The following is a 26,735-nucleotide window of genomic DNA, read 5'->3' as shown; positions in this document are numbered from 1 at the left end:
TTTGACTGAAAATTTCAATATTATTCATATTAAAATTTTGCAAAAGCACTGGAAAAAATTACAAAAACGCTTAAAAAATTGGCCAAACTGTTCTCAACTAGTACAACATTGTTACAGTTGTTATAATTAGAAATATTTACAGCTTTTTCGGCATTCGCACTAAATGACCAGCTCACTGAAGTTTGCCTATTTTAATCGCTCAATAGTTTTCGCTCCTGTTCTCAAATAAATGTGCTAAAAGAGCCGAGCTTTAGCGTTTTATACAGGGCATATTGACAATGATGTTTTATTTAGGCAAGCTCGCATTAATCGTTGCTCTCTTTACATTATTATTAAAAATTACTTTAGTTTTCGAAACACTTTTCAGTGTTGCACGATAAAGAATCGCGAGGTGTTTTGGCAAAGTTGTTAACGAAATAATGGAAGTTTCGGGTCTCTAAGCTGGTAACGTAATCCATGAAAGGAGATATTCGCAACTAGAACACGTGTTTTTACTACACGGGAAACATTATTATCATACGTCACAAATATTGCTCTTCAACAACTTTATTTACATCTCCATCAAGAACTGCCTCAGCACCAACACATCTGAACTTGTAATCTGTTTTTTTTTTCTCTATATGCGACCATATACGTTTGGTTAGAGTGTATGGCATTACAAGCTTGTCTTAGATGTCCATCTTTAAAACAGTTCTACTGCACTGCTATCGATTCCAACAAAGTCATCGTCTGCCAAATTAAAGAGTATAAGCAGGGGAGACAATCGTCAGATTCGTCACCGACGAAATAAAAAAAATCGTCATCCAGTATAATAAAACTGGCAGGTCGTCATCTCGTCATCGACGAAAGAATACACGACAACTTCAACCCAAAATCGTCAACTAGCAAATGTTTCTTCATTACGCTTGCTACCCTTACATACATGAAGAAAGCGTTTACTGTATATTCGGTTGCTACGCATCAAACAACGAATGCCATTACATAATTCTTTGTATTGGCAAGTAAACCCGCTCTTCTCATGATTCTACAATAGTTCTGTTGGTGAGTGCGTGGAGTTGACTATTTAGTTTGTTCGATTCCAGACGCATTTTATTTTGTCTTTGTTTTATTTTTGCAAAAAAATACTCATAATCTGTCGAAGACACGATTCATATTTTTAGTCGGTTTGGTGCTCCCGAACGAAGATTCACCCATAATAAAGGAATCATATTTGTTCGTCATGACGCCGAGCCTATGTGACTGGATCTCTGCTGCAAATCGTCATCCGACGCTGGTTGAGTGACGATGACAACCCTTCTTTTAGTTTCGTCGCCGACTTTTTCCATTTGACGGTGACGATTGTCTACCCTGAGTATAAGCGACAAAACGCAATATTGAACAGTAAATTCGGAACCTCGTCTCTTTTCATATCATGTAATTTTACAAAAAATAGCTCCTCGTCTACAATCCTTACATTTGATTGTATTTGTCAGCTTGAACAGCTTTTAGTCTCATTTTGAAGTCTTTGATACTACCTCCAACAGCTAGATTTTTGTTACTGAGTCGAACGCAACCTAGAAATCAATAAACAGATTGACGATGAATCCCGAAAAACATTAAACGAAGTAAATGGTTGCAGGTATATATAGTGGAAGTCCTAGTGAAGTTGATACTTAAGTCACAGACAAACAGACGTCACACTATCATCGATGTCCATCGACCACCTTTTTAATGGCCGATTCAAAAATATTGTAGGTGGTCAATCCACTACTCGCAGCGCTCGCATCGTTTTTGTTCGCGTTTGACGTTTGCTCTCTACCGCCATCTGTTGGTCGATCGGCCAAACATGCTGAATTTAGCATTGGGCGTACATGTTCTTATGACTATGATTTTAATCACGATTTGTTCTAAGTGTTACGTCTGTTTGTCTGTGCTTAAGTAGTATTTAATGGGGATTTGTTTAAAGTTGTTAATGACCTTGTTAATCTTCGAACACTTGTGACATATGACAATCATGTTTCCCGTGTAGTTATAATCCTGTTGAGGCTGAGAATGTTGAACAGGATATTTTTTAGGTTAAATAAACTAGACGTAAACATCAAGAGTAGTACCAGATGAACAAAGAAGAAAATTTTATTAAGCAAAATTAATACGGCAGACTTTGGTGGGCTGGTCACTTAGTGTGAAAGTCGGAAAATAAGCTGTTAATTAATAATATTCACCATAGAATGTTTCACGTTTATCGAACGTAACATCAATAGTATATTGAAATTTATTTCTTTGATTTCATTCTATTAAACGAAGCTTACTGGTTTACGCCATGTAAAAACATACTTAAGCCACTCTGGTAAGTTAAGTCAGTAGTAAATATTTGTAATTATAACAATGGTAACAGTTGTATAATAGTTGAGAACAGTTTGGCTAATTTTTTGAGCATTTTTGTAGGTTTTTTCAATGTTATTGAAAATTTTTAATATGGATTATATTGAATTTTTAAGTCAAAAACTTCAAATCGAGATTTCTCGAGATTCCTCCTAAGGATTTTTTTAAAAATTGGCCCAGAGGTGCAGAATGACCTCAGGAATCGAGCCCTGTGCTCAGATTTGATGGACATTTTTTTTGCATAATAACGGTCTGTCGGGGCACCGTGGATAAGTAACATAGAAGAAATAAATTCCTGCTTGAGGCACTACGACGCCACAAGATTTGGTTCGTCCGAACCGAATACCGTACCTGTGGAGTGGAACCAGCCTACAGTTCCCGGTTCAGTCTTGAAGCGTTATTTCTGGTCAACGTTACGACAATTCGAGAAATTCCCGTCAACCAAGGAGTCGATCGGCCTCATTGCTACTCTTCCCTGGTCATCGAGGGGACCAGCCGAGGAATCTCCACCGATCAACGTGACGATTGGTAAAAAACGGAGGATTATTTGCAGCCTGCAAGGACACCGAACTGTGAACTCGTCGACCACCAAGTAGAAGGACAAAAAGGAAGAAGACATTAACGACACCGTGAAATCCCTCATCCACGAACGCGGCTCAATCAAAAGGAAGGTCACAATGATCAACCGCGCCCTAGAGGAAGCCGATGACGGTTCGACGAGGATAACCCCATCGTTGCTGAAGGCCTACGTGAAGAAACTGGAGCTTCATGCTGAATGTGACACCTCTGTCGAAGTGTGAGAAGTAGGATGAAATGCAAATGGCCATTAACATACTGTATACCGAGGTGCAAGATCGGATTGAACGGCTCTCCACGAAACTAGCTACAACAGCTACTCCTGCAGCTGAAAGCGGATTCATCCCGGTAATTGTACAACAACAGCCACTGCGAGCTCCGATTCCCAGCTTCGATGGGAAGGTGGAAAATTGACCGAAGTTTCGTACATCGTACATTTCGAAGACATCGTCGTGCGCAGCAATGAATCGGACGCCATGAAGCTGCACCATCTAGACAAGGCTCTCGTCAGTGACGCAACCGGATGGATTACTGCCAAGATGAACCAGGATAACTGCTTTCAGCAGACTTGGAAGCAACTGAAGGTTCAGTTTGAAAACCCGCGTGTCATAGTTGACACACATCTGGCTGGTCTGCTTAGACTCAAACCCTTAGCAAAGAGGAGTTACAACGACCTGTTGGAGTTGGTGAAGACAGTCAACTGGCAGGTTGGAGGTCTGGAGTATCAAGGCATCAACGTCGGCACGAGGTTTGGTCTTCTGCTGACAAAGATTATAACGACACGGCTGGTTGACCAGACGCTTCTGCTGTGGGAACGGACGCAGGAACATGGTAAGATGCCCGATTTCGAGCAAACGATGAAGTTCCTGCAAAGCGAGTGCCAAGTGTTGGAGAAGTTCCAGAATAGGCAACAAACAGCTATCGGGAAGGAAGGAGACTCAAAGTCTTCCAGCGTAAACCCTACAAACCTGACGGCACATGCTGAAACTCCAACGGCACCACCGCACTATTATCTTATATGCAGTGGGGCTCATCGCTACTTCGAGTGTCTAACTTGCAATAAGTGTACAATTGTGCAACGCATCGCGAAGAATAAGAAGCTGAATCTATGCTACAACCAGGGATGGGAAAAGCACAGTAGCAAACATTTACCGCCTCTACATTTACATGTTTCTACACGACCATCAAAATCCAAAGCAAACCATGACCGTTCAAAACAAAAAAATGTCAAGGCTCTTCAAAACTGTAATCTTTTTCTTCCCAACGTTATTTAAATCCGAATGCGAAATGACTCGAGCACAGTGGTGACACGATTTTTGCGGTTTTTGGGGTTTTGCATTTTTGCTCTTGCATGATTGTGCTCTTGCTGTTAGAGCTAATAGATCTTAATTAGTTGAAATCACAAGCGAAATATTGACGATTGAATAATTTAACTTTTTTTTCAATCATTCACCTCGGAATGGCTGCCCGAAAACGATCATAGTGGAGAGACAAAAACATTCAAGTAGTGTGTGAACTGTTGGCAGCGCCTGATGGTATTGATGCTGCTGCTGCTTTGTGTTTTGGTTGACTGGCAGAATCGATAAACTGTGGTAAATTGTGATCACAGTTCCCAAGCCTGGCTACAACTGCCTTGGTCCAGGAAATCGATCCATCAAGCACAGTACCAAAAAATTATGCGATTTACGTCTTTTGAGATGCACATAAAAGAAGCGAGCCGAATGACGTAAATTTGTGTCGAATTTCAAATACGTTAGTGTCTGATTCGGGAAATGTCGATCACAGTTCAATCATTTTCATGTCCTTTAACATTTAAAATTACATTTTTTGTTCGATACATCTTCAAGGACACATTTTTGTGTCGTTCCATCACTTACATCATGTGTCATTCAGTCATAACCAGAATCACGTCCAGAGTAATTTTCATTATTTTTAAGAGTGAGTGCTCATCGAAGAAGACCTGCTCGGAGTACCATCGAAAGCACCACAGGCTCCTGCATTAGGAACAGAAGCAACCATCAGAGAGAACCACTCCACCGGTGCAGCAGGTGAGCACGACTAACGAAGAATCAAACAGATTTGAAAGCTCGAGAGTTCTGCTCGGTCGTCGTCGAACACAGCTGTTGCGAACAACAGACCATTGGATCAGAAGACGGTGATGCTTTTGACAGCTGTAGTCAACCTGAGGGATCTATGCAACAGTAAGATTCCCTACCGATTGCTGCTGGATTCTGGTACCCAGGTGAGCTTCATATCGACAGCTATGGCTGACCTCTTGTCCGTGCATAGAGTTTCAACACTTGATTCCAGTCACTGGAGTTGGTACAGCAAAGACCTGTGCTCGAGAGAAAATCACCGTAGCAGTGAAATGGCCGTGTAGTTCCGGCGTCCAGAATAGAACTACGGACAACCCGTTCCGGTGGTAAGAGTCCACCAAACGGGGTAACCCCAATTCAAGGTGTGATGCGAAAAACCGTGCTGAGGAATGAATGGTCGAAGGGGTGAAAAAGATGTTCGGCCATTAACGGAGCCTGTGGGGCACCTGGGCACCCCTCACAGTATTTGTCCCTTACCGCGTTAATGCAGGGCTCTGGCGTGGTTGACCTCTTTTCCCGTGCTACTCGTGGGATCCAAAATGAGTACAAATTCAAACAACAATCAAATTAGTAGTGGTAGTGTAGGTAGTAGCAGTAGTAGGGAAGCGAACCCCTTCGCAAGAAGTGGGCTAGCTAGATCTCCGTTGAGGAGAGTAGAAGCAGGAGGAGGCAGCAGTGCACGTAGTGCCAGTGCTGGAACCCATATTTCATCCCCGGCTAACGCATCGGGTGAAGTTATGGATGGAGCGTGGTTGATGAGGGCCATCAATAAAAGTAGAGATGGGCTCTCTGCGATGGAAGTGGCTGCACAGCAGCTCGACTCCATAATTGACTTTGCGTCCTCGAAGTCTAACATCAGCAAGGACCTCAAGCAGGCCTTGCTTAGACTTCGTAAGTCAATGTTGGCGGCCAAGCAGAACCATGCTGAACCCATGGTGACTGTGGCTGCGGCAGAACCCGTGGAACTGAAGGTGCCGAAGTCTACCCAGACGGAACCCTTCGTTTTCGCGGGCAGCCCCAAAAGCGTGGAAGCGAATGCTTACAGCAAGCAATCGCAGAAGCGCGCGAGGCAGCCGTCAGGGGAGGAGCTACCCGGCGGCGCTCGTAAGGCCAGGCGGATACTGACCCCGAAAACCGGCAGAAGTGCCGGAAAATCGGACCCCAGCCAGGCGTCCCGGAAAGCCGAGAAGGGTGGGCCCGAAAAGGCTGGCCCCTCACGGAGTGATGGGAACAGGGGGTTGCGACCTTTGAGAGGTCCTCCATCACCACAGGTCAGGGCGGAGCAGGGGGGGGACGCCCCCTGGACAACCGTAGTGAGGAAGAAGAAGAAGAAGAAACAGGAGAAACAGGAGCGCAGGGATACCAGACCTAAGAAAGGTAGGAGGGTAGGTGCCAAGCGCGAAAAGGGTGATGCGATCATCATCAAGACGGAAGAGTCCAAGTACTCGGAAGTCCTGAAGGCGATGCGCAGTGACGCGAAGCTTGCGGATCTAGGAGCCGACGTACGCAGTGTCAGACGCACTCGTACAGGTGAAATGATCCTCGAGCTTAAGCGCGACAAGGAGCGCAAGGGCGCCGCCTACAAAAGTTTGGCGGAAGAGGTCCTTGGCGCTGGTGTTGAAGTGAGGGCTCTGACGCAGTCAGTGACTCTGAAGGTGATGAACCTTGATGAGATCACTAACGCAGAAGAGCTCGTCACGGCACTGCGGCAACAGTGCGAAGTGCAGGTGCCCACCACCGCCGTTCAGCTACGGAAAGGTCCGGCAGGTACTCAGGTGGCCTTAGTACACCTACCTGTGGCAGACGCAAATAAGTCCGCTAAGGTAGGTAAGATCAAGGTTGGTTGGTCAGTATGTTCACTGAACATACATGAGCAACCAGTGATCTGCTTTAGGTGCAGGGAACCTGGACACAAGTCCTGGGGCTGTAAAGGCCCTGATAGGACTAAGTTGTGCAGGCGTTGTGGTGAGGAAGGTCATAAGGCACTAGGCTGCAAGAACCCTCCCAAGTGCTTGATTTGTTCCGGCAAGTCCGTGAACAACAATCACCCAACGGGAGGCTCAAGGTGCCCGACCTTCAAACGAGCCATCAACGAAAAATCACAGTGCAGGTAACGCAGCTGAACCTGAACCACTGTGACGCAGCTCAGCAACTGCTGTACCAGTCAGTTGCTGAGTGGGGGACGGACATCGCCATCATATCGGACCCATACCGAGTACCCGCCGGCAACGGCAACTGGGTCGTGGATGGATCCGGAAAAATGGCGGCGATATGGACAACGGGTAAATACCCTGTCCAGCAGTTGGTGTCTACTACCTACGAGGGCTTCGTGATCGCCAAAGTAAACGGGGTCCTCTTCTGTAGCTGCTATGCGCCTCCGAGTTGGTCGACCGAGCGGTTCACGCAGATGCTGGACTGTATGACGACCGCGCTGACAGGGCGAAGGCCAGTTGTAATAGCGGGTGACTTCAATGCCTGGGCCGTGGAATGGGGAAGCCGTAACACGAACCAGCGAGGTCAAATCCTGCTAGAGGCACTGGCCGTGCTAGATGTCGATCTGGCTAATGTTGGTGCCAAAAGTACCTTCAGCCGTAACGGAGCGGAGTCGATTATCGACGTTACTTTTTGTAGTCCTGGCCTAACGAGTAGTTCGAACTGGAGGGTAGACGATGCCTACACTCACAGCGACCACCTGGCGGTTCGCTACAGTATCGACTACAACAACAGCAGGCAGCGGGTTGAGGAAGCGGCTAGGTCAAGGCCAAGCCCTCGTAGGTGGAAGACATCGTACTTCAACGATGAAGTACTTAGGGAGGCGCTCCGCCGTGAGCGTAACCTACTCGGACTAAGCGGGGACGAACTGGTAGCGGTGCTTACGCGTGCATGCGATGCGACCATGCCTAGAAAAGTCCACCCTAGGAATGGGAGACCACCGACATACTGGTGGACTCAAGCTATTGCGAACCTGCGCCGTGCCTGCCTACGGGCCAGGAGACGGATGCAGCGAGCACGTACCGAGCAGGAGCGTGAAGAACGACGGGCGGTGTTCACCGCTGCCAAAGTCGCGCTGAAGTCTGAGATAAGGGCAAGCAAAAAGGCCTGCTTCGAGGGACTCTGTCAGAGTGCCAACGCGAACCCGTGGGGTGATGCCTACAGGATCGTAATGGCGAAGACAAGAGGTGCAATTGCTCCTACGGAGCAGTCTCCACAGATGCTGGAGGGGATCATCGAGGGGCTCTTCCCGCGCCACAACCCTAGCCCATGGCCTCCTTTTGTAGGACAGCCGGGGATTGGGGCTGGTGATGAGGATAGAGTAACTGATGAGGAACTTGTAGGGATTGCAAAATCCCTAAGCATGGGGAAGGCACCAGGTCCGGACGGAGTTCCAAACCTGGCCCTCAAAGTCGCAATCTTGGAGGCTCCCGGTATGTTCAGATCTGCTATGCAGATATGCCTGGACGAGGGAGTATTTCCAGATGCGTGGAAGAGGCAGAGCCTGGTACTATTGCCAAAGGCGGGGAAACCACCCGGTGACCCGTCGGCGTATAGACCAATATGCTTGATTGACACGGTGGGGAAAGTGCTCGAGAAGATCATCCTCAACAGACTGTCGAGGTACACCGAGGGTGTAAATGGTCTCTCAGGCAACCAGTTTGGCTTCCGGAAAGGGAGGTCCACTGTAGACGCTATTCTGACGGTTAAGAAAACCGCTGAGATAGCACTCCAGCGTAAGAGGAGGGGTATTCGCTACTGCGCAGTAGTGACTCTGGATGTAAGGAATGCATTTAATAGTGCCAGTTGGGCGGCTATTGCCGATGCGCTCCTGCGTCTGGGGATACCCGAGTACCTGTACAAGATTCTCGGAAGTTACTTCCAGAATCGGGTATTAGTCTATGACACAGAGGTGGGTCGGAAGTGCTTTCACATAACCTCAGGAGTCCCGCAAGGTTCCATCCTGGGTCCGGTGTTATGGAATGTCATGTACGACGAGGTGTTGAGATTAAAATTCCCGGCGGGTGTGGTCATCGTTGGCTTTGCCGACGATATTACGCTGGAGGTCTACGGTGAATCGATCGAAGAAGTGGAATTGACTGCAGCCCACTCGATCGCAATTGTGGAGGAGTGGATGAGCTCCAGGAAACTGGAATTGGCTCACCACAAAACTGAGGCTGTTGTTGTCAACAACCGAAAGTCGGTGCAGCAAGCGGTGATCAGTGTAGGCGACTGCACAATCACTTCGAAGCGCTCCGTCAAACACTTGGGGGTGATGATCGATGACAAGCTTACCTTCGGTAGCCATGTTGATTATGCCTGCAAGAGAGCCTCCACAGCTATTGTGGCACTGTCCCGGATGATGTCCAATAGCTCTGCGGTGTACGCCAGCAAGCGTAAGCTTCTGGCCAGTGTCGCCTCGTCCATACTGAGGTATGGTGGCCCGGCTTGGGGCACGGCTTTGAGTACCGATAGCTACCGTAGCAAGCTAGAGAGTACTTATAGGCTAATGTGCCTGAGGGTTGCGAGCGCGTACCGTACCGTGTCACACGATGCACTTTGTGTCATCACCGGTATGGTGCCTATTGGTATCCTCATCATGGAAGACATAGAGTGCTTCGAAAGGCGCGGCACAAGAGGCATACGCAGGACTGCCAGACTGGCCTCCATGGTCAAATGGCAGCGTGCGTGGGACAGTTCCACCAAGGGAGTGTGGACTCACAGGTTGATTCCGAGGTTAGATATCTGGGTCAATAGGCGCCATGGGGAACTAACATTCCACCTAACACAGGTCCTTTCGGGTCATGGATGCTTTAGACAATATCTACACCGTTTCGGTCATGCGGGTTCTCCCGAATGTCCAGTTTGTGCAGGTTTAGAGGAAACGGCGGAACACGTTTTGTTCGTGTGCCCGCGTTTCCGCACAATGCGTGACCGCATGTTTGCCACATGCGGTCGGGACACGACTCCGGACAATTTGGTCCAGAGGATGTGTGCAGACGAGTTTGGCTGGAATGCCGTTTCATCGGCTATCACCCACATCGTCTCGGAACTCCAAAGGAGGTGGCGTGTGGACTCGAGGAGTGACTAGTGCAGACGCTAATCAGGTGGTCCAAGGGTTCGCAGTCGGCAACGTAGGTCATACCGGTGCCCTACGGTCGAAATCGACCCTTACAGCGATTAAGTGGCCGCGGGGAGAACATCCTGGTAGCGCTGCTGTCGTGGCGCCGGCCTACTGGGTGGATACGAGCCTCTGGTTGTTCGGGGCAGGTGGAGGCCCCTTCGTCAGCAATCCCAGCTGGTGCTAGCTGATAGGGCCTGAGCCTTCAGTAGGTCAAATTGCGAAGCCCGCAGTATCAGTTCTTGATACCTGCGGTGCAGCTGGGCGCGGGCTTAGTGGTCGACCCTGCCCGCCTTCAGCGGACAACGGGAGGTGAGGACCACCCGGGAAGCTGGCAATGCGCCAGCATGCTACCTTGGTGGACCCCCATAAGCGTGTCATCGATGTTCGTTGCTGCATGGCTACGCAGCTAACCTGGAGGATGCGATGTGCAATAGCCCCTCTCCGAAGCAATGCCTTCTTGGTGGTCCCGGAGAGACGAAGGGTTTGGCGGCAATGGAAATGGTTTAGTGGGTCGGGGGTGTAGTCCTGTTTACTGCTTGTACGTAGTAAATGGTCCCCAACCCCACACTCCCGGACCTCGGTCCGGAGTCTGTTGAGCAGATTATCCCCCCATTGCTTAGAAGGAAAAAAAAAAAATACCAACGACCAAGCTGTATGTATTGAAGTGGCCTCTCCCAGTTAACGTGTTCCTGGTTGGTTCTGAGTTTAATACGCTTGGCCAAGTCATGCTGCTTGGAGTACCACACTTTCTACGACTGCGCAAATCAGGAAAGATTCAACAGCGGGAGAACTTGCCAGATCTACAGGAGACACATTTTGGATTGGTCGTTGCAGAAGACGTCGAGGAGTAGCTGAACGATCAATAATGTTGCATCACAACTGCTAGCACACTTTCTGACACCATGAAGAGGTTTTGGGAAGATGAGAATATTCACGATGTTGAACAACCCACAGATCTTGAGGAACGTAGGTAGATTTTCCTAGATACCCATGAGACAACCGAGAATAGGTCTTACGTCGATTTTTATCGCTCGAATAAAAAAGGATGCCACTCTAAAGTTGCAGTATCGTAAGTTCATTGACTACGAAGCACTCGGTGTGCTGTGACTCGAATCGCAATGCTGTGAAAATGCATGTGTTGGGGAACCAGTAAAACGCCACTGAGTCTTGGATAGCGAATTGCTTCAAGCTAGAAGGTTTATATTTTAGTGAGTAAATCTCTTTGTAATAGAAGGATGGCTAACTTACAATTTCAGTTCGATTATAGTTCAATCCTGTTCCCAAACAATAACTTTAAGCTGGCAGTACAAATGACCTATTAAAAGTATTTCGGTAAATTCAACGGGTTCTAAGTTCGTAAATGTGGTTATGCTTACTTCCAGAACAATCTAAATATATATTATTAGGGCCTTGGAGCAGGGATAAATGAGGGTTAACCTTTCGCTGGATATGCGGCTTAAACCTAGAAAAAGCTAAATGGAGTCATTACAAATTACAGGGCCTCATCTGCGTCAAGCCCTCCTACCGTCTACACTTAGCGCAGGTCCCAAATAAGTTAAATTCTGGCCGTAATAACAAAGAATATTAAATTTGGTTTTAACTAATCACACGCGCTATTGCTTCATTGAGGCACTTTTGTTCTGTCTCTGCTTGACGTATGACTCGTCGTTCTGTCGATCCGTCATCAATTCGCTCGCTGTTGTTCGCCCTGGCGGGGTTGCCAGTTTCTCAACATCCTCCCCCCGGTGGAACCCGTCGATGTCCTTGGTTCCACCATCCTTCGATACCTCCAAGACAGCCAGTTTGGAAGTAGGTTTTCTAACAGGAGCACCTCCGGCGGTCTGTACAATAGCTTGGCGTACTCGTCCATCTGCAGCTGTTAATACTTTAAGAACGCGTCCACGTACCCATCCGTTGCGCTTAGTATCGTCAATGATCAAAACCAGGTCACCGGGTTGAATAGGTTTGACTTCATCGAACCATTTCGTGCGTTTAGTTAGGGTTGGGAGATATTCTCTAGTCCAACGCCTCCAAAATAAATCCAGTTGCTTCTGAATTGCTGTCCATGATCCTTTCAGAAGAGATACTTCCTCAGCTGTCGATACCATTGGCAAACGAACCCCAGAAGAACTTCCCAATAAAAAATGATTTGGGGTCAATGCCTCCTGCTCCATCGAGTCCAGAGGCAAATATGTTAGCGGTCTGCAGTTGACTATGGCTTCTGCCTCTGCCAGAAAAGTCATTAAAGATTCGTCGTCCAACTTTTGGGTGCCGGGAATTGAGGTCAAAGCTACTTTAACGGACCTCACCATTCGCTCCCAAGCTCCTCCCATGTGTGGGGTGCCTGGGGGGATGAATTTCCACTCAGTTTCTGTACTGGTAATTCTGCAGCAAGCCCTTTGTTAATCTGCTCTCTAAGAAGACGATCAGCGCCTTGGAAGCAAGTAGCGTTATCGTTGTAGATCTCAGCAGGGCTTCCTCGGCGACAGATGAATCGGCGAACACCTTTGATGCACGATTCAGTGGTTAGTGAATGGATTACTTCCACATGAATCGCACGTATCGTTAAGCATGTGAATATGGCCACCCAACGCTTGACATGACTACGATTGACCTTCACCAATAGAGGCCCAAAATAGTCTAGGCCACAGTATGTGAAAGGTCGTACATAAGTAGACATCCTAGCATATGGTAGAGCGGCCATCCGTGGTACAGCAGGTTGGGCTCGACGTATCTTGCACAACTGACATTGATTGGACACCTGACGAACTTGGGTGCGAAGCTGAGCAATGTAGTATCGTTGCCGTACTTCGTTGACGACAGTTTCATTGTTGGCGTGTAATAATTTACGATGAAGATCCTCCAGTACCAACATTGTCAAACGATGTCGTTTTGGGAGGATTATCGGGAATTTCATTTCGGGTGGCACATGCTGAGCTGCACTGATTCTGCTATCCATACGCAAAACTCCTGCTGCGTCCAACATCGGAGATATTTTGTGAAGAACACTGTTTTTTTCCAAGGGTTGACGCTCCTCAACAGGAAGCCGTTCATTATTGCTCAGTGTAGCTAACTCGTCGGCTTACGATTCCCATTGTACTGCTCGAAACAAACATTCTTCTGCTCTTTGGTACTCAGGCTGTGTCAGATTACCAATTTTCCGCTCTTTGCCTTTGACTGATGATCGACAATTGTTCAAGAACCGGCAAACATAAGCCATCACACGCTGCATCTTTTTCCAAGTAGAGAATCTTTCGACATCCAGTAATTGCTCTGGAACTTGTAGTTTACGATGAGCATAGCAGGCCCGAATTTCGTCCGTCACCATTCCAGATGCTTTTTTCGGTGGCCACTGGTGTGCAGGGTAACTGAGAAAATCTACGGGTCCACCGTACCAGATGCTATTCTTATTAAAGTATGGTCCTGCGCCCCATTTCGTTGCCTCGTCTGCTGGATTTAGCTTGGATGGGACCCAGCACCATTGTTTACGATTAGATTTTTCCAATATTTCGCCCACTCGGAAAGCAACAAATGGACGATACTTTCGGGGATCCGCGTTTATCCAACTCATTGCGACCTCTGAATCGCTCCAGAAAAAATGCTTTCGAACGGGTAGAGTATGTCCATCGACTACGTATTTAGCCAATCGTACACCAGAACGCATGCCATAAGCTCCAGACGGGGAATGGTCACTGGTTTCAATGGGGCAACCTTGGTTTTTGCTGCCACAAAAGCCACCTTTGCTGGACCATAAGCATTCGTTATCCGGAAATACGAGACGCACGAATATGCTGTCTCGCTCGCATCCACAAACGTGTGAATTTCTAGTGTTGAAAGATCTCCTGAAGAAAAGTAGCATCTTGGGATTCTTACACCTTCGATGCTGTCTAGCACATTCATCCATTGCTTCCATCGTTCAAATGTTTCGTCGCAAATATGTTCATCCCAACCTGTTCCTTCGCGCCAAGTATCCTGTAACAGCACTTTCCCGAATACCAAGTACGGCGCTAGGAACCCTTGAGGGTCGAAGAACGACATGACGCATCTTGCTAGCTGTCGTTTCGTTGGCCTGATATTGTTCTCTCGTAGTTGGGCAATGTCTTCAGGCATTGACGTGTTGAATCGGAATTCGTCCGCTCTAGTGTCCCAAAGTATTCCGAGAACCCTTTCCGATTGCTTTTCTAGGCCAGAGTTCAAATCGATGATGGTTTGTTGCTCTACTTCTCCAAGTTGTTCTAGGACGGCTCGTTGGTTACTACACCAATTCCTAATCTCAAACCCACCGTACTTGTGGATTGCCTTTACCTGTGCCGCAACTTGGGCAGCTTCTTCTATGGTTGCAAAGCTGTCAAGGTAATCATCCACGTAGTGATTGTGGACGATTCCTTGCACAGCTCTAGGGCATTCATGAGAGAACTGGTTGGCATTTGCGTTTTTTACAAATTGCGCTGTTGCCGGGGAGCAAGTTGACCCGAAGGTGGCTACGTCCATTAGGTACGTTTCAGGCGGTGATGTTGGATCAGTTCGATACACAAACCGCTGTGAATGGCGATCTTCTGGCCGAATGCGTACCTGATGGAACATCTCTTTAATATCGGCGCTCACCGCTACCGGATATTGTCGAAAGCGAAAGAGCACCGTGGGCAGAAGCGTCATTTGATCCGGCCTTTTAGGAGGCATACTATTTAATGATACGCCATCAACCTTCGCTGAAGCATCCCATATGAGCCGCACCTTTCCGGGCTTCCTTGGATTAGTTACAGCTCCAAGCGGTAAATACCACACGCGACGAGGATCCCCGCTTTTGAGCTCCTCGGGTGACGCACGATGTGCGTAGCCTTTCTGCTCGTACTCATGAATCTGCTTGCGAACATTCTCGTTGAGCATTGGATCCTTCGCCAGCCTTCGCTCCAAGCATTGCAGCCGTTTGACAGCCATAGTATAGCTGTCGGGAAATTCGAAATCATCGTATTTCCATAACAGACCCGATTCATAACGTTGATCCATCCGTTTTGTTGTTTGCTCGAGGATTCGAAGCGCACGTTCCTCTTCTACGGAGATTCCGGCGCCGGCCGGTTTTATTCCAACTTCTTCTAGCGAAAAATATGCCTTCAACGATCGGTCCAAATTCTCACCTTCGGAACATTCGCAAACATGGTAGTTAACCGATAGTTGTCCTGCATCACGATGGCCTCCGTATACGCACCAACCAAGCCTTGTCTTGACGGCTGTTGGACCACCTTCGCATCCTTCCTTTACCTCTAGAGGAACTGCTAACTTCAAGTTATCGACACCGATTAGCAACTGCGGTGTCACGTTGTGGTACTCTTGTATGGGAAGGCCTCGCAGATGTTCAAATTTATCAGTTAACTGCTCGATCGGCAAACTTTGCCTGGGCAATTCGAGCGACTCCACAGTTCCTACCTCTGACATTAGGTACCTCGGTGCTTGTTCATCAGTGCCAGAAATTTCTATTGTTACTCGATGCGAATCATTCTCTTCTCTTGTTACATTACCAGTCCATTTGAGACACAGTGGATGTCGGTAGCCCGTCACTTTAAGCGTCGCTGCCAATCCCCGCTCGATCATCGAAATATTGGAGCCTTCATCGAGGAAGGCGTATGTAGTGACCTTCTTTGGTCCACTGTACAAAACGACAGGAATAATACGGAACAACAAAGATGGAATGTCTCTGTTGTGGAAATGGTGATCAAGTGGTGCCGGTGCACTGGAAGTCGTTGCATCCTTCGCGTTGGAGTGAAGTAGTGGATGGTGACGTGTTAAGCAACCATTCACTCCACATCTGTTGCTGATTCTGCACGAGCGTCGGCCATGGTTGTACAAGCAGGTGCGACAAAGGCCGAGGCTTTGAACTCTTTTCCACCGTTCATCGGTCGATAGTGATTTGAAGATCGTACAGTCCCTCACACGATGTCCAGTTTTCTTACAGACCGAACAATCAAAATTGTTGCTGGAATCTGCTGGTCGATTCATGCTACTCTTCGCAAATGTACTGCTAGTTACCCCAGCATCGGAATGCATAAAGGTCCTGTCGGGTGCCTTTCCTTTTTCGCGTTTCGTTAATCGTTCAATTTCACTCCCCCCATAAGACGATACGCTGCACGCATCAGCGACGACTTCTTCCATATACTCGCCGAAAGTTTGAAGATTAACCAGAGGTCGATTCTTCCGGTACGATGCCCATCGCATTTTGTACTCTGCAGGAAGCTTCTCAATTAAATCTTTCAATAGGGTTGGGTTGCCCAGGTGATCCAATAAATTGGCGGCGGTGATATGGTCACACAGAGTTTGAATTTTTGTTCCATACTCGATTATGGTGTCCAGCTTATCAGCCTTGGGACTCGGCGTACTTCTAACTCTCTCGATCAGCGACTCTATCAGCAGTTCAGATCGTCCATATCGCATGCGGAGTGCTTCAATCACATGGGGTACAGAAGCAGGCAGAATTAGGCGACTTCGAGTAGCCTCCCAGGCTACACCTTTCAAACAGCGCTGCAACCGAATCATGTTCTCGCCGTCACTGTATCCACAAGCTTGCGTTGTATAGGTGTACTGGCTTATAAACACCGGCCAATCTGCCGGATTCCCAGCGAAGTGTGGCAAGTCACGTGGCAAAATTTGTCGTGCAGCAAGTCCGAGTGATACCGGAAACATGGGAGCTTCTGGCTGCATCCGAATTTCGTCATGAAAACGGACATTTTCGACAGGCAGCTCTTCATTGTGGAGTGCATTGTTCCGAATGTCTGCGGCAAATGTTACGCTGCCGTGACCGGTGTTGCGGGTTAAGATTTCTTGCCTTGATCCACGTTCAGCTTCAGTAGTTTGCTCTAGGTCGTTTTTGACGCCCTCGCTAATTCCATCAGTTGCTGAGTACGCTGCCGCTTGCTGTTGGTATTCGGGACGATTCTGAGTTTCTCCTGCTAGTTTCGGAGTTGATGAAGGACGACCGCTGAAGTGCTTGGAAACTTCCACAGTTTTCGGATAAGCTCCTTTGTTTCCGGAGATCCGGCCCGGTACCGATGGTTGCCGTCGGTTTTTCTCCTTCTCTGTGAGATAGAGCGTCTTGTACTGCTCAAGCATTCGTCGTAAGTCCTCTACGTCTTCGGCGGTCGAGGTCTGGTCTAACGGGCGCATTCCTGGGTCTTCCAATCTCCCCACCGACCGCGCCTTCCTGCTCTCCGTGGACGTTTGAGGCAACTTGATTGCCGTCACCAAATGGAATGTTGAGGTTTTCCATCCAATCTCGTATCTGCTGGTCAGATTTTCCTCTACTAATTTTGCTGCGGACGCTCGCTGCATCGTCCGCTATAGACGCCTCCAGAACCTCGAACTTCTTCCTGGTATATTCTGCTTCGATTTCGAGTGCTGCCTTTTTCTTCTGGATGGCTTGCTCCTCTTCGAGCCGCTGTAAATGTATTTGAAGCCTGGCTCGCCTACTAGCACTGGTAGAGGCTGAGCCCAAGCTTTCTACGTGGCTGGTGGTTTCATCATTGTCCCCTCGGGTTGATTGCTCTCCCAGTCGACTCATGATGAAATTCTTGAAGAAATTGTTGGGGAACCAGTAAAACGCCACTGAGTCTTGGATAGCGAATTGCTTCAAGCTAGAAGGTTTATATTTTAGTGAGTAAATCTCTTTGTAATAGAAGGATGGCTAACTTACAATTTCAGTTCGATTATAGTTCAATCCTGTTCCCAAACAATACACGGTGTCTTTGTGGAGTAAGTTTATTACAAAAAAATAGGTAAGTCTGAAATTTCGAACTAAAAACAATTAGACTTTGCTCTTTCATTTGCGACTAAAATCAAAAAAATCGGTCGGGGGGTCCAGAACATTTTTTTTATTTTGTGTGAAGTACTTATGCATATGTGTTTTTGTACCGACGTACCAAAGACACATTAAAGACCTCCATGTGTCTTGCAGTTGTCCAAAATTTTATGGCTCATAAGGTAATCTAGAATGCCGTGCAAAGTGTACTGCGATCTGTCAAACATGGGTACCTTTTGCACTACCGAGGGACCAAATGCAGTACTAGAAGTGGTACCAAGCTCGAGTGGGACGGACCTGGACGTACGTTTGGAGATACGGGACGAACTGCAAGGTACACCTTGGCATGGAAGGTAGAGTTGTTCTTGGTCAAATGAGCTGTAATAAGCATAAATGACATATGATATACGTATAGTCGCAAAACTGTCTCAAGCGTCATTTTAATTATTTCCACGCGTACTTAAATTGGTTATAATGATGTAAGAAGTTACTAGAGAATATTTCTCGCAAAACTTATGATCTCATCCTAAGGTGAAGATGCATCGAGGTCAAACCTCGAATTTTCAAGATCACAAATCTAGAGAACCAAGACAAACTTTTGCGTTGAACATTTCATTGATGGGCGCCACCAGCGAGTGACCAGTGAGTTACCGGTTGTCTGCTTCTCTACAGTATGGCCGGGTCCGTCCCACTCGGTCTCAGATTGGGTACCACTTCTAGTACTGCATTTGGTCCCTCGGTAGTACAAAAGGTACCCAAGTTTGGCAGATCGCAGTACACTTTTCACGGCATTCTAGATTACCTTATGAGCCATAAAATATCGGGCAACTGCAAGGGACCTGGCGGTCTTTAATTTGTCTTTGGTATGGCCCATAAAAAATGCGAAAATCGTCATATCATGTTTTATGGTAGTTTTTACATGGAAAATGTGAATGGAACATAAATATTATTCATTACTTGTATTGTTTAATCTATTTAGACTCAGTTTTTCGCTTTGGACATGATTTTTATCTGTTACTTTCACCTTACCAGAGAGGAAGTGGAAACATCCCTTCAAATTTTATCATGCGGACGTCGAGTTCAATATCTGTGTGATGAAAGATTCTAACACATCAACGATGGCGTGAGATTCTTCACAAGCCTTCTCTCCAGCATACGTACATATCAAATGATAGAATTGATTCATACCTGGGTCATTGGAGACTTAAACATATTTTCGAAAAAAGGCTCATTTTGGAGAGCTTTGATTGAACCCTCATATAAGTGTCATAAACGGCTCCGTTTTGCTCAAAATCTATGAGCTCGTATTGATATAAGTTGTCTCTAACCGAAGGAACAAATTTCATCCTCAAAAATCTGTTGTAGGCCTCCTTATTTATTTTTATTCAACTTAAAAAAAAATGAAGGCATATCAAACCTATAAGATGCAAATGCCCTCATAACTATGACCCTAGCAAAATATTTTATTGTGATCATGAAAAACACGTTCTCTAAAAACTCCACCATCTTCTGATACCAAAAAAACTAAAATTTTCAACAATAAAGTGTGTTTTTTGAAGGTGGAAAGTTTATCACCATTATCATTTCGACAATCAGACGCTGTTTCTAGTTTTTGGCGGACAAAACCTTTGAACTTCTTTGCTTTATTACATTATTTAGGACAGTAAAAATAATATGACAACAATTGTCCTGGATAGCGAAGTAATGTCAGAATATACTACAATAATCAGACATAACATTCACTAGCAAAAAATTAGAGGCTAAAATGGGGTTGGGATTTTTGTACATGTTTGCAGGGCTATAATCCCATATTAAATATTAGCAAACAAACTCATGCATATCTCTTCTGCTATCCGTCGGATTGAATTTCTCTCTTCAGCAATTTTCTTTATTATGGTTTGAAGAATGAGTTTTTACAATAGGATAATAAGTTTGTACTTACATTACAGTTCAAGCGTGTTTGGAACATATCTCAAAATTTCTTCATAGTAATTTCCATATATGTAAACCTACATTGTCTCTGGACCACCTTTAAATCAGCACCTAGAAAGCTGAAAATTGCTGAAAACACTATTTTTATAGTAAGGATGGTAAGAAACATATGAAAGATTGGAATCTCAAACATTTTTAAAATTTGAACCGACCTTATGTACATAAACACATAGATACGCAAATTGAAACATATGAGCAAGTCTCTCGAAATCAAACAAAAAAAAAATACTCTAGACCCCCCGACCGATTTTTTTGGTTTTTGCAGCAAATGAACGCGAGAAACCTAGACTTTATTGTGGCGAAGTTTCAGACTTACCTATTTTTTTGTAATAAAGTTGTTCTACGAAACACACCGTGAATAACTTTAAGCTGGCAGTACAAATGACCTATTAAAAGTATTTCGGTAAATTCAACGGGTTCTAAGTTCGTAAATGTGGTTATGCTTACTTCCAGAACAATCTAAATATATATTATTAGGGCCTTGGAGCAGGGATAAATGAGGGTTAACCTTTCGCTGGATATGCGGCTTATACATAGAAAAAGCTAAATGGAGTCATTACAAATTACAGGGCCTCATCTGCGTCAAGCCCTCCTAAAGTCTACACTTAGCGCAGGTCCCAAATAAGTTAAATTCTGGCCGTAATAACAAAGAATATTAAATTTGGTTTTAACTAACCACACGCGCTATTGCTTCATTGAGGCACTTTTGTTCTGTCTCTGCTTGACGTATGACTCGTCGTTCTGTCGATCCGTCATCAATTCGCTCGCTGTTGTTCGCCCTGGCGGGGTTGCCAGTTTCTCAACAGCATGCATTCTCGAACGCATTTAAACAGGCTTATGGAGCAGCTGTATATTTACGATTCGTTTACCCCGCCGATAGTGCGAGTCTTGATTTGCTGTGTAGCAAAACGAAGGTAGCTCCCATTAAGTAAACAACCATACCACGAATGGAGTTATTAGGAGCGTATCTCTTAATGTTTGGGGATCATTCAACGCAAATATCAGCAATGTAACTCGTTATCGCTTGACTAAGGAAACCTCTGACATGACATGACCTCTGAGATCGATGTTCCGGCAGATGTTGCACATTGCGGCACCGGCCAGCCATGCAGATGAGCTTCCTGTGTTTTCGAAACTCAACTAATTTCGGAAACAACAACCAGTGATTGTTCTAGTTCAGCGATTCATTCGAAATTATCGAATCAAGAAAGTCTCGTAACCAGTTGTCAATCCATTGAGGAACTACTAAGTTCTTTGGAATTTCTCGTGCAGATGGTCCAACATGCAACGCCTCAACACTTCGGTACTTTTTAGACCCATCCACCGATCTATACGGCAATGCAGTTTTATTTTCCTTTTTGTTGCCCAGCTTCTCAATCGATCAAAAACAAAACCGATATACCGTAAATTTTATTACAAGTCTAGTTATCTAGACAACTGTAAAATTCTAGAGTACCGGTCTATTTCGGTAGATTGCATTAGAGCAAAGATTTCTAGCTCAATTCAAAAATAATTTTGGAGATTTGGAAATGTTATGGTCATTTGTTGTTTTCTGACGAAAAAAATTTAATTTTCGGTCAAACTTTCATCATATGGAAGAAAATTAAAATGAAATCTTATTCGATTTTTTATGTAAAGGAGTTTCTAGGCATATTTTAAGGATGCTTTGAGGGGTATTAGTTTTTGCATAAATGTTTGGAAACCAGTTTTGTCCCAAAGTGGGGAAAAAGTTCGAATCAGCGGGTTTGACCCATATATTATCTCGCGGAAATATTGTCGAATTGCCTAGAATTAACATATCACCTTTAATTTTAGCGTAATATGGCTGATGGTGCGAAAAAAAGTCACAAAAATGTCACATTTTAACTTAGTTTTGCGAAAAACTGCTATTTTCGGATATATTGCAATTAATCCTGTTTTGGGCAATTTTTTCGATGAAAATTTAGTGTGTATGTTTCTGCAAACATAAGTTTTTGGCTGATATGAAGTATGCCTGTCATAAAAGTATCGATATTTTATGTTTCAGCCAGCGAACTTTAACCCCACACTAGATTCAAACTCTTGCCCCCCCCCCCACTTGGGTAAATTTTATGACACAAGTTTGTTCAGCAAAATTGCAGCCAATATGTTGGAGGTTCACTGTGTGGTGTTTATTTCTTTTTAACTGTTATAGTTTTTCTGGAAATATCTATAATTCCACTGAGGTCGAACTTTTGCCCCACCTTACTCTACTGAAGTTTGAAAGTATCTTTGAGTGTGATAAAATGTGCGGTTACGTATCTTTATGTTTTATACGATAATGTCCTGGTAAAGTTTGTTATTTTGTATAATCATTATAAATTTCATACAACTAAGTGTAGTATCTTGAACAGATGAAGAGATAGCGGGATTTGGGGCAAGTGTGCCACCTTAAGCAAATTGTTCTCTAACTTTGTCTAAAGCTTAAAAAACCCGCCAATTCAGCCTAACGATGTTAGTTTCACATCTTTTCATAAGCACTGTGCAATTTAAAAAGAAAACAATTTCAAAAAGTATTAGTTTTGGAGCTCCTCAAATATCATCCAAAATACCCTAATTTTCAACACTATGGGGCAAGTGTGCCACCCTTATGGGGCAAGACGGCCATCGAATGAACATTCATGTAATTCTACTTGTAATGAAATTTTCATTATTTTCTGTTAATATTGCTAACAAAGCAGAGCCTAATTGGCAATTTTAAAAATATTTTTAGGTTTACCGTCATAAGGGGATGCTTTATAACAAGGTTCATCACATGCGGAACTCTCTACTAGTCAATTCGAATAACTAAAATCGTTATTTTTGTCTCCATTCAATGCGATATATGAATTATTCTTTCATTATAGAGGATCTGTATAATATTACACTAGATCAACACTAAATAAAGGTTAAATATTGATGAAAATAAGTAAAATAGTTCTCAAAACGGCTAAAACCATGTTTTATCGAATATTTGGAGAAAAAATCATTGTGGGAGTAAAAATGTTCGCTATTCCTTTTCTACACTTCAAAAACCACTACTGGTGCCTCATTTTGGTTCATTATCATGATTTTGTTGATGATGTTTACATTTTTATGAATTTCACTCCAACCATTTTTGTTTACCAAATAGGTGGCACACTTGCCCCAAAAAGTATAGATTTCAACTAAAATGGATTTTGTATGTAAAACTTAATATATTTCTTCGTTCAAATGCCACAATTACTTACACATTTGTATAGCTTCACAATGTACAGTACGTTTGAAAAATTCGTTATTAATTTACCTCTCACCATGCTATTTAGAAACAACGAAATCTTATAAAAAATCACTGAAATTTTATGGTTTTCACAAAAGTCGATGTAAATACGTGAAAAATAGAGAAATTTGCGTCATATTTTGACCATTGTATTATGGACTATAAGGGAACATATTGTTAAGTTCAAATAAAAAATATAGTTTGTAGTTTTTACATAAATCAGGGGTGGCACACTTGCCCCAAATTCCGCTAGTGGGCGTTCTTGAGATATCGAAAGTGCGTGATAAAACCGAAACGGCCACGGCACCGTCACCCCACACAAATTTCACAGGAAAACAACAACTATCGCCAGAGAATCAGTAACCACAGTGGTCCACACTGACTCACATTCACCTCTCTACATATTGTATCGTCCCAATCTCTCTTTTTCGAACGACACCGACTAGAGCAATCCTGATGAAATAAAAATATTTTCATAACAATAAATCTTCCCTCGGGTGGTTCGAGTCGTCGACAGTGGAAAATTGCTCTACTGGCGAAATCTCACCTCATAACGGTCTATCGTAGTCCTAGCATATGCACTTAGGGTGGTTCAATATATTGTTTGTTGTCCAAAAATTTGAGCTCTTTTGGGTGAAAATTGAGATTGCACAAGCCCTTTAAAGTTTGTTTGGGAACTACTATGAGAAAACCAAGTAGTTTGTTCGATCAGTTGTAGCTTTTGCTCATGTGTCCTTGGGAAATTATATTATGATTTCCATTAGGATAGAAATCAATCACTCATTACCGAGACGACCGATTTGAAAACGGTTTTTGAAAAAGCTGTAGCTGATAAATAGATCAAACAGTATCAGAATAGAGATAACCCCAAAGAACAAAGCATATAATCAATTTAATGAATTATTTTGTTTTCTTATAGAAATTTCCATACAAACTATGAATGGTGCAGTCAAAGTTTTCACCCAAATGGGCTCAGATTTGGGAGATTTTGAGCTAGAATCGAATGAGCGATGTGGAGTAAATGCGATATTTTGGATCACCCTATTATGCCCCCACGTTATGGTCCTATGTGCGGTACCAAAGCCCGGCCACAACTGTGCTGCTGTTGAATGGATTTTTAATGCACTCTCCTCTGTTTCAGGTGAAAAGCCAGCTGCAATGCAACATCCGAACAAAAATCCAACGGTGGCGAGCAGTGCTGCAGCCATCAGTCGACGCCTAACGAGTTCCGCTACGACCAGTGGATGGATGGCGGCCCTGCTTCTGACCTGGACCTACTATTGGTCCTCTCCGTGGCTCATCCTGCGATCCTTCGCGTCGACACTGGGCTCTTCCTTCCCTTCTTCTAGTTGCACCACCACCAAGAGACTGTCACTACTACCACAGCAAAAACGACGGCGACGAAGAACGATGGCCTACAATTTCCATAGCCGATGCTGTTTCAAGACGACACTCTGTATACTGACGGTGCTGGTAATTGTGCAGACTATATTCAGCAAAAGTATTAAATTGTTTGATGCGGTCTAAGGGTCAACGGAGCCCAAGAGCAGCGCTGAAGGCCGATCGAAATTCACTTGTTGAGGCACGAGGTGAATTAGGGGGCGGGCTCAAACGGCCACACGAAAGAAGAGAGCTAGAGGACTTCGTTTCTAGAGACAAGTAGTTATTATTATAAATATTTTGTACAGGTTTTCTAGTATTAAAACAAGTGTTTAGGGTTAATCTGAATCATTTCTAAAGGAGTGTCACAATGGAGTGGAGAGTATGCAAGTGCGAAAGGGTAATGTAAGTAGGATTTGGAGGTGAATAATACTCAGTTTAGGGATAAACTGTTTTGACGTACAACTATGACAAGATGGAAATTGAAATTGGAACTATGCATGCGTGCATTTTTCATTGAAGGATGCTCTATTCCCGTTTCTCAAAATTCAATTTTTATGTTCCTCCATTTGTTAGGAACATATACCAACTGCATACTTTTGTTAAACATATTAAGAAAATGATAATCTACGTTAAAGTAGTTTCTTTGTGAACATGAAAAAAAATCATTTAATTGGGTTCTTTTCTTGACCACGATTGACTTGGACCAGGAAAACTCCAAGTATATCATTTATTTCATTTTTGATCTCTTTAGGTGGCGCATAGTCACTTGAGAGATATATTTTCAAGACGACCTTGAACAATTGTTCAGTTTTGTCGTCATAAGTATAAAAATTGTGCTTCTTCTCTACAAGATGTTTGAGAAGAAGTTCGCGACATTTAAGGATTTCTGGCAAAACGCGACAGTCTCCTTTCTTTGCGATGTGGAAGGATTACCCTTATGGAGTTCAAGATCTCCTGCCTAAATCCTCCAAATTTGGAACAACTGGCCACGATTGGTGGCACTCTTTGCTTCCCCAAGAATGACGCTTTTCTTTGCTCTACCGGAAGAGGAAGTTCAAAGCAGAACAATCGATTCAGTGGAAATCGAGACAACCCTCGCCCCAACCTGCATTTACTATTTATTCATGAAAGTCTTAGTAAAATGTAACCGAAAAATTTATTCACTGGAAAATTTCCATCACTTCCATTCTTAATCGTCTATGCAAATCTCATCAATATTGCAAACGACCAGCCACCTGCACTACCCTTGATGGCGCTCGATAGGTCCATTTCTACAGCATCGTGCCGCAACTTGCTCGAAGACAAAATCTAGCAGAGAAAGCAGGAATGAAAAAAAATCATCTAGCCAAACTAGTATAAAGATAAGCACCTCGCCGGTCTCATTTTCAGCCAACGAACGGGAGACTCTTTTATCTCTCACCTGACGCCATCCCGCCGATCTCCGAAGCCATCGTCTTTGTGGCGACCAGCAGCGGGGACCAGGATGTTTGCTCTTATGTGAAAATTTCTTGCGCGCTCGTCTTTTTAAACATTTCCGCCCCTTCCACCGCCCCCTTCCCCATCGTCATAACCGCTCTCATCAGTTATGCAAAATGACAAAATAGATGAATGTGTTTTATTCATGATTTCCCCGTTCCTTTATCTAACGACGCAACATTGGCCCGCTTTTGCCCGGCTGCACAGAGGGGTAGCTGGAACAAAATCGTGGCGATAATTTCAAATTCCGTTTTTTAATAAACGAAGCTTTCGGTTTATGTGGGGATGTTGTTTTGGCTAACGATGTCTGGCAAGGGATAGAAATTTGGATCTGGCCGTGGCCATCCGGTAGGAGGAAAACCATTGACACAGCCGCAGTTGCTCCAATAAACAGCCCCATCGTAATTATATGTACAACAAGTACAGCAACATTCGCAACGAGCAATGCATTAGACGTGACATGTCTAGGAGCCGGCGCATGTCTAGGAAAAAGGTTCCTGGATGAGAAGTTTATTTTTATTTTATTTATTTAATAAATCATCTTCGACTAAGTCGCACAGATTACTTTCTTATGTACTAATTTAACAAGACTTAACGTTCGTTTATTCACCAAATGCAATACAAAAACTTTGAAGAAGAAAAAAAGCAATACGACATTTCATTATTAAACAACAGTGTCACTAACAGTTAACA

The 26,735-nt window shown here is 44.6% G+C and overlaps 1 protein-coding gene across 1 annotated transcript in view; it reads left to right on the top strand.

The window, feature by feature from the left end:
• LOC5567816 overlaps positions 1-25,178 on the top strand; it is a 311,149-nt gene extending 285,971 nt beyond the window's left edge. The window contains exon 6 of the mRNA XM_021839877.1: positions 24,325-25,178. Coding sequence (XP_021695569.1) covers positions 24,325-24,710 — 386 coding nt within the window. The 3' untranslated portion in view covers positions 24,711-25,178. The remainder of the gene's footprint in view (positions 1-24,324) is intronic.
• Positions 25,179-26,735: the final 1,557 nt, after the last annotated feature.

This window comes from Aedes aegypti, chromosome 2 (genome assembly GCF_002204515.2).
Source record: "Aedes aegypti strain LVP_AGWG chromosome 2, AaegL5.0 Primary Assembly, whole genome shotgun sequence".
Classification (NCBI taxonomy): domain Eukaryota; kingdom Metazoa; phylum Arthropoda; class Insecta; order Diptera; family Culicidae; genus Aedes; species Aedes aegypti.
Note: the sequence above shows the minus strand (reverse complement) of the source record. Positions and strands in the feature narration are given on the sequence as shown.